Below are 8,329 nucleotides of genomic sequence, written 5' to 3' on the forward strand. Positions count from 1 at the left end.
TAACTTTAGAGAAAATATAAAAATTTTATATTCTAAACAGAACTATATTTTCTATCAAATTTTCGTATATTTTTGTGAAAGAAATAAATATTTAGTTATACCTCTCATTTATAAAATATGGTTATATATCTATTATAAAATGATTATGAATTACCTAATGAGTGATTTTTACAACACATCTTTTGCAGAATTATAATAAAATTTTAAGAAACATACTTGTTGTAGACCCTTGTATCTGTATGTCTTACATTAAATCTATCTAACATATAAATTCTATAGTATATTTATTACACATATATTGTACAATAATTTTTACCATTTTTTGTGATCCACATTCCAAGTAATTGTTTTTGTCCTGCAAAAAGATGGTTGATGTTTTGTTATAAAAACAAATATATGATATGTGAATCCATATATGCATTACCTATGATATCGAAAGAGATCAAAAAGATGCCTAGGTAATACTGCAGCTATGAATTGCAAAACTGTGAATTACAAATAATTGATAAAATAAAAAATTCTTTGATAAATAGTTTATTTTTACTCAGTGTTTATTTCATTATTAATAAGTATTTGAAAGAAAAGAATTATACTTGTTATTCTTAACGCAGTAAAAGCTAGACATCTCTTATACTGAAGAAAGTTAAGAGGTCTGATGATTTCTTTTAACTATATCTAAATCTTAATTAAACTTGATGTATAAAATACAGAAATAAAAACAACATAAAAAAATAAGGATACATATATATCGTTTGTGTGCATATGTATATGTGCATATTTGTGTATATATACAGTACATTTGAATTGTGATGTCAAATTAAACATAAAGAAGAAATAAGATATTCTAATAAACATTTGTGTTGCTATACCTTTGTACCACATGATGTTTATTAGGTATAAAATGTGTAAGTTCCATAGGTTCGTTTTCATTTAGATTCATCATTTTTTTATCCCTTTGAAATTGCCGAGATGGTACAAGTAGTTGCCCATAAGATATTTCCTAAAAAATTAATTGATAATTAAGGATTATCGTGTTTATATAAAAAATCAGAATTGGAGGAATAAAATAATATGTTTTTAGTACTTGGCCATCCTTAGCGTGCTCTATACCCAACAATCTAAACGGATCAATACTGTCATTAATTGCTGATAAAGGTCTTTGAGATGATACATTTTTCCTTCGACACGTATCTTTACGTAACTCTGACCTGTAAATAATCATATAAAATTTTATTGAAGTACAAGTTATCAGTTTTTTATTAGTATACATTTAATAAAAAATAGTATCAAATAAATTATATATAAGATAAAGAAAATATATCTTAGAAAAGAGAATTTATATATAAATTAAATATTTATACAAGCCTTACCAGCTGGAACGTTGTCCTTTATTGTATGGAATAGCAGAAAATATTACAAATGGCACATGTTGGTTCGATACTAAAACCATTCTATCATCCCCAAATTTACAGCCATTCATAGGCCGTTGCATCAAACGCAATTCCTTTGTAATCTCTGGTATTATGCTACTATTTGCAGAAACAGGTTGCACATTGTTCACTGTCTTTGTCTTTGGTTTTGACGATTGTGCTTTTGAATGTATGGAGCCAATACTTTCGTTGCTACTATTGTATTGATGCTTAATATCTTCCGAAAGCGTAGACGTTTGATGACTTATGCGCTTCTTATAATGTAAAGAGCCCACACGTCTTTCTGGTAAGGAATAGTCGCTTCCGGTAGTTCCCGTTCTAAGAATTTTTCATTAAATAAAACATTAAAATATGAGTAAATATAGTGTATGTATTATTACTCATAAAGAAAAGATGAATTTGTATGATATTATTTCTTTTTTCTGACTAAATTTAATAAATCCATTTGTTATTAACAGAAATTAATTTAGTAATATTTTCACAATTTCTGATCTTATATTCTTAACAACAGTGTCAATTTCGTTAAATTCTTGTTACATTTTTTTTCTCATGTATAAAATCTGCGCAACGATAATGTAATGATATCGTTATTATTATTAAAAGAATAACAGTCTTAAATAGAATATTTTTATAATTAATTCATAAACGAACATTTTACGAAATGAGTTCTAATTTAAAATAGTAAAAGATAAAAATGCATCTTGTTTGCTTAAAAATTAATTAAGAAATATTAATATTAAAATATATTATAATAATTTAATTTTTTATTGTACAAAGTCTATTTGTTTATCCATTTATTTAAGAAAACTTATTTTCAAATCTATTAAAAAAACCACAGCTAAATAAAAAAAATCATAGTTTCATACAGTATGAATTATACACCAGATATGCAAGTAATGCGTGGATGGAATGTAATCAAGTTTCACGATGTTTTTGTTTGTGACACTGTAGACGCTTTTGATAATGTTATCTGAATCCATTAAGTGTCATTCAATCTTATCTGTACCAAGACAGTCTTAAATGGAATATTATAGCGCAGAAATTTTCATACGCATTTAATTATCAACATTCTTTCTTATCAAAAGGATGTTTTGATGTGTGTAATTTAGAATATTTTAAACTTTATAAGATATGACAGTTTGTCTACTACTTGCAGTTATCTAATAGATTATCTTACTACAGAATATACATCATATATCTTAATTTAAAGCCTATATTAAAATTTGCACAATTAACATAATATAAATTTTCTAAAATATATACATATAGTTGTTTATTTTATAATGTTTAAGCAATTCTATCGTAGACTATCATGACCTATTTCTGCAACAAAGGTTTAAAAGATAAGATAAAAAATGTATTGTTAATGTACTTATGACAAGCAATATCTTCTTTAAAGGAACAATAATTCTAAAGAAATTAATTTTTACGATAAATTATTTACGATAAATATCTTGGCTTGTATAGAATAAAGAACTTAATACAATTATATGTTTAACTTTGCGTTTTTCATTTGGCAGTTTACTTCGAAGCAAATTGTTATCTTCCTTTGTACGATGAAAGAATACAAACGACGCATATAACGGCAATTCAGAATAATTAGCTAGCACATCGAATTTTGTCCTAAATTTAATTCTATCCAATCAAATTTTGTCCTATTGTTTTTTGCATTCTTAGAACAAATTCTGATTGGCTATAACCAAATCGAGGCTACTGCGCATCTCTCAAGTTGTTTCACCTGTCTTCTTCCATATTCCTTTGTATTGTTCTTAACATTTTGGCATACTGCTGACAACTGTTTTCATATAGTCTATTTGTTTTAGCCATATTGACCTCCTTATTTCTCTTGTAGAGAAAGGAGTCATTAATTTAATTACAACTACTACTACTACTGATAAAAAGGCTTGGAATTAGCCCGTAAATAGGTGTAGTAAGCCTTAAGCCTTAAGAAATTGATCAATTGCAATTGCATATGAAAAGAATAATTGACTATAATTGGTCAATACCTTAAAGATTAAGGTTTACTACATCTAGACTGAATTATACTTCCTTTTGGCAAACTTCAGCTTACTGTCTTATTCTCTTATTTCCTTATACTCTTACTCCTTCGTTTTAATCCAGTAAGTTAATTACCACATAGTTCAATCGAAAAAAGAATCACTGGCCCCTATTATATTCGCAGACGTAACTCGACCCAGGCTGACAAATATTTACCGTTCTCTAAACGAACTGTGCATGCCACAAGAAAACTGCAAGTGATTTCTCTCCTGCTCCAAGAACATGGTAACTGCTGCCTTGGCAGGAGTGAGTAGTCCATCCGAATCAGAACTGAAGGAGTTGTGATCGGTGCCCTTGTGCACCGGCTGCGGAGAGTTGTTCTCTATCGTCTCATTCTGCGACAAGTCGTGCGTCTCCTCTGGAGGACAGACGACGTCTAGCACCTCCTCCATGGAGGGCTCAAAGTCGGCGTTCCGGCATACCTCCAGCACCGCCTGCTGTTCAGACTGGCCATCGCTAAATCTGCGCGCGTGACTCGGTCTGCTGCGTGACAGGACGGCGAACTTGGTGTCCCGGTGACTGCCGTCGAGGGAGATGTTGGAGAGGAAAGTGAGGGCGGCCAATCGTCTACGTGAATGATTTTTCTTTAGGGCCGCTGCCATTCCACGACGACGGACCGTGTCGGGATACCGGTGTCAAATACCGAGATGAGTAACGACAACGCGCGCCCGATGACAACGGCGGCGGCGGCGGCGGCGGCGGCAACGACGACGAAGGCGATGTCGACGGCAACGACGACGGCGGCGACGACGGCCTCGACTTTTTCGTACGACAACTAAGATCACAATGCATTGTCACTGCTGATACACTTAGTTCTAAGTTCGTTAGACACAATCACGGCCGTGCGCCACGCGTACAAGGGTAAACCGGTACCGCTCATCATCATGCCGTTTCCACGGACAGGAGCCCTTCACGAACACGCGTTACCTTTCACACGCAACCGTATGACTTTACCTACTACGCAACACTCGCGCCGATCCTCTCCCCCATTAGCGTCACTCGGCTGAAATCCTAGAACATGGGATTGCGCAGTAGCGCTTAGCACAAATACTCGCCGAAATATGTGGTACTGTTAGGCCCAGGTAAAACACGAGAATTCTTTTTCGTCGAATGATTTGTGAATTATGAAAATTATGTATTACCTTCTTACATGGATGGTAGCAAATAAGATTTATAAATTTTCTGCGACCAGTACTCTTATATGAATATTGATTTTATAAATCAAAGTCGACATTGTTTTAATAAGACGAAGGTTGTACAGACACTCGCGATGTGTCGCATGTAATTTAAATATTGTAAATATTACGAAACGTAACTGAATTTTTTATACAGATATATCGAAAAGCTTATTTATTGAAAAGTTTTACTTTAGACTTCGTTAGAAGTTCTACGTAATTAATTTTAGAAAATAATATATCGCAAGAAAGCAGAAGGATATTTATTCAAACAAAATGATTTTATAATAACTGTGCGAGCACAGAATAACAAGTGATATAAATAAACATGTTCTATAAATAAACATGTGGAAATTTTCTGTAGACGCCTGCGTTTAATTACGAGGCTGTCTACCAGTCACATGGTCGTTCACGCGCGTAATCGCATGCGCGCCAAGTTGAACAGAAGGAGAAAACATATGAGGTCTGTTTTCTGTGGCTGAACTAGTGTACACTTTTGGAACTTAAAGTGAGATAGATATTTGTTTAAAGTAAGAAAAGAGAATTCTACAAGTCTAGTGCAGGAACAGAAAACAGATTAAAGGTCTGTTTTTTTATTGCTGCATTCCGGTGCAATAAGTTGAAGTGAAATAAACGTATATTTGTTTCATTTCAACTTAATGCACTGTGTGCACTAGTTCAAAAAATGCAGCAATAAAAAAATCAGACCTATGCATGCCAACACGCAGAAAATTACATGTTTTGTCCGAATCAAAACCGAACGGTTGGCAACTTTACTTGAAGTAAGGTCTGTTCGCGTTGTTCGAAATTATCAAAAATTTTTGCGTTTAAAATAAAATAAGTATTAAATCTGTTCATGTTGTTCGTATTTTTTACATTTAGAATTTTCGATTTTTCTCTTTTCAAAATCCGAATATATATTTATCTTGTTTTCAATGCAAAAATTGTTGGAAATTCAGGCAACATGAACAGATTTATTCAGACGTTGAGAGAGAAAGCAAAAATGTTGAATTTCTTCCACCATGGCGACCATGGTTGAGTGCGTGAGTGCAAAAGGTGCAAGCAACGCGAACAGATGTATTGTGCCGAACTGCTAAACATCGAAGTTTATTTGTAGGTTAGGGATCTTTTTCAAGATATTTTTTATTTTCCATCAAATTGTTATCAAATCATTAATTGTAATCTATTATATACTGTACTCAATAAACAAAATGCACTTCTATTCGTGATACTTAGGACTTTAATTGCTCAAAAGAGAAAACATCGAAATTGAAATATTAAGACAATTATCAAATTTCAGTGTATGTAATAATTTCTTGTAAAAAGAGAAGAAGAAAAATGAGTACTGAATACAAATTCGAGAAAGAAATAGACTGCAAGCAAGGGGCCGTTAGATCTGTACGATTCAGTGGTAAGAAACTTTGTTTACTTTTGATACAATAATTTTATAAAATTATGTTTATGTGGTTTTGTATTTTAGTGGACGGTTCATATTGCATAACGTGCGGGTCAGACAGGAAGCTAAAGCTATGGAATCCATACAAATCTGTTACGTTGAAAACGTATGGTGGTCATGGTAACGAGGTTATGGACGCTTACGCGTCTTGCGACAGCAGTCAGATTGTATCTTGTGGATTAGACAAATCTATAATCATCTGGGATGTGGCCACAGGCATGCCTGTGCGTCGTTTTAGAGGACATGCAGGCCCTGTCACAACAGTCAGGTTAATATATTATTTGTAACTGAGTCTGAAGATCAATGTTATATTTTATTCAATCTAGTTCATATTAAGAATCATTATACATTTATCCTTGATTTCATCAATATAAGATTAACTTTAATCCTGGTTCAATTTACTTTTTTATTTTTTTCTAATTATAAGTATTAGAAAAAAAAACAATTAAACTATGATTAAAGTTAATCTTACATTGGTGGAACTGGAACTTGAAGATCTAAATATTAAGTATAAAAATGTAGAAGTGCTTTTCCAACCAAGTAATCTCAATTAAAAATTCTGCCTTAATTCAATATAATTAAGTTCAAACTTTAAAAGTTAAAAAATAACATACATATAATGATATTTAAACATGATATTTCTAAAATATAAATTTTATTGAATGTATTAGAATACATACATATTAATTCTGTTATGCTACACTGATTTAATCTAAGTTTAAAAGTGGAATACAAATATTTTGCATTATCAACTACATATTTTATCTAATGGCATAATAAAATGGAATATTTTATTGAATATTTAACTGGTTTCTATATTTGTAATAAGCATACATTTTTATTTCAATTTTATATGACAATTTTAATGTGCATCACTACACTGAATGTTTCCATTTGAATTTACTATTAGCTTGATATTTTTTGTTGCAATCACAGATTTAATGAAGAATCGTCAATGATCGTTTCTGGATCTCGTGACAACAGTGTTATGTGTTGGGATGGACGTTCTAAAGCGCAAGAAGCAGTACAATCTTTGAATGATGCTAAGGATTCTATTTCTAGTGTGAGAGTTTCAGATCACGAAATTTTATCTGGTTCTTTCGATGGCAAAGTACGCACATACGATATACGAGTAGGAGAACTTTGTGAAGATTATATGGGAGGTAAGAAATAAAAGATTTAAGATTATTGATTGGAAAATATAATACGATACAAACTTTTTAGATGCAATTACATGCGCCAGTTTTACTAGAGATGGACAATGTATACTTGTCAGTTGTGCGGACGATGTAATTAGATTAATCGACAAGGACGCGGGAGAGTTACTCGGTGAATTCACAGGACACACTGGGAAAGATCTGTGTCTAGAATCTAGCGTAGACTATCAAGATACGAAAATTCTTTCCGGCTCGGCAGATGGGAAATTATGGATTTGGGACCTTGTATCTCAAAAAGTGGTAGCGAAGCTCTCAGGTTTTAAGCCAACCAAACATCCTACTGTATCTATAAGCGTTCATCCACAGAAGAATTGCTTTCTCGCTTCTAACGGATCTAATATATTGATGTGGAGCACGCAGTCTCACACAGATAATGAATAATAGTGTTTCATTATTATCTCTTTATGTACAAAGTAAGTCCAAAGTCTGTGATTTTCAATAATTTTAGTTTTAATAATTTTAATAATTTTTCAAATTGAATGTTTGTTATGACTATGTATATATCATTAATAATAATTATTATTTTTAAAGTTGAACCATTTTAATGATTAATGTGGTCACTTGTCCACCTGACAATTTTTATAAAAATTGTAAAAAGATCCCACACTAATTACATAAGAAATTAAGCCTGAGTGAAATGTTATCTTACATATTTATGATTAGATTATTGCGAAATAATTTTAATATAAAATTAACTAGCTAATGCATATATACATATATTATTATCTTGAAAAATTAAGAAATTATATGTAGGGTAAAGTGGTATTTTGTAAATGATACAATTCCGAACAAAATATAATTTGAATATCCTATTATCATACATATATAATTGTATCATTTGCAATCAAATTTCTTATACACAGAGACCCTATTACTAGAGTCTGGCAATAAGCGATTTGTTGAAAATCCTACAGAAGAGAAAAGTATATGTAATTTATTCTTGTATATATACTGCCTTATACTACTATTCTTTAATTATATATATATATATAA

The 8,329-nt window shown here is 31.5% G+C and overlaps 2 protein-coding genes across 5 annotated transcripts in view; one reads left to right on the forward strand and one right to left on the reverse strand.

Moving 5' to 3' along the window:
* The window catches only part of LOC108750812 (CDK5 and ABL1 enzyme substrate 2), an 8,473-nt gene extending 3,697 nt beyond the window's left edge, over positions 1-4,776 (reverse strand). The window contains exons 1-5 of one of the 2 annotated variants that reach the window (XM_018490587.1): positions 3,645-4,776; positions 1,371-1,748; positions 1,085-1,208; positions 870-1,000; positions 317-355 (exon numbers count right to left, since the gene is read on the reverse strand). In XM_018490587.1, the coding sequence (XP_018346089.1) occupies positions 317-355; positions 870-1,000; positions 1,085-1,208; positions 1,371-1,748; positions 3,645-4,090 (1,118 nt within the window). In that variant the 5' untranslated portion in view covers positions 4,091-4,776. The remainder of the gene's footprint in view (positions 1-316; positions 356-869; positions 1,001-1,084; positions 1,209-1,370; positions 1,749-3,644) is intronic. The other variant, XM_018490588.1, reaches the window with a different exon arrangement.
* Positions 4,777-5,705: 929 nt separating this feature from the next.
* The window catches only part of LOC108750813 (WD repeat domain-containing protein 83), a 2,858-nt gene continuing 234 nt past the window's right edge, over positions 5,706-8,329 (forward strand). Inside the window, exons 1-5 of one of the 3 annotated variants that reach the window (XM_018490591.1) lie at positions 5,706-5,780; positions 5,964-6,074; positions 6,144-6,387; positions 7,056-7,282; positions 7,344-7,755. In XM_018490591.1, the coding sequence (XP_018346093.1) occupies positions 6,002-6,074; positions 6,144-6,387; positions 7,056-7,282; positions 7,344-7,717 (918 nt within the window). In that variant the 5' untranslated portion in view covers positions 5,706-5,780; positions 5,964-6,001 and the 3' untranslated portion in view covers positions 7,718-7,755. Of the gene's footprint in view, positions 5,781-5,853; positions 6,075-6,143; positions 6,388-7,055; positions 7,283-7,343; positions 7,756-8,329 lie in introns of those variants that run through there. The other 2 variants (XM_018490590.1, XM_018490589.1) reach the window with 2 other exon arrangements.

This window comes from Trachymyrmex septentrionalis, unplaced genomic scaffold, assembly GCF_001594115.1.
Source record: "Trachymyrmex septentrionalis isolate Tsep2-gDNA-1 unplaced genomic scaffold, Tsep1.0 scaffold37, whole genome shotgun sequence".
NCBI lineage: Eukaryota > Metazoa > Arthropoda > Insecta > Hymenoptera > Formicidae > Trachymyrmex > Trachymyrmex septentrionalis.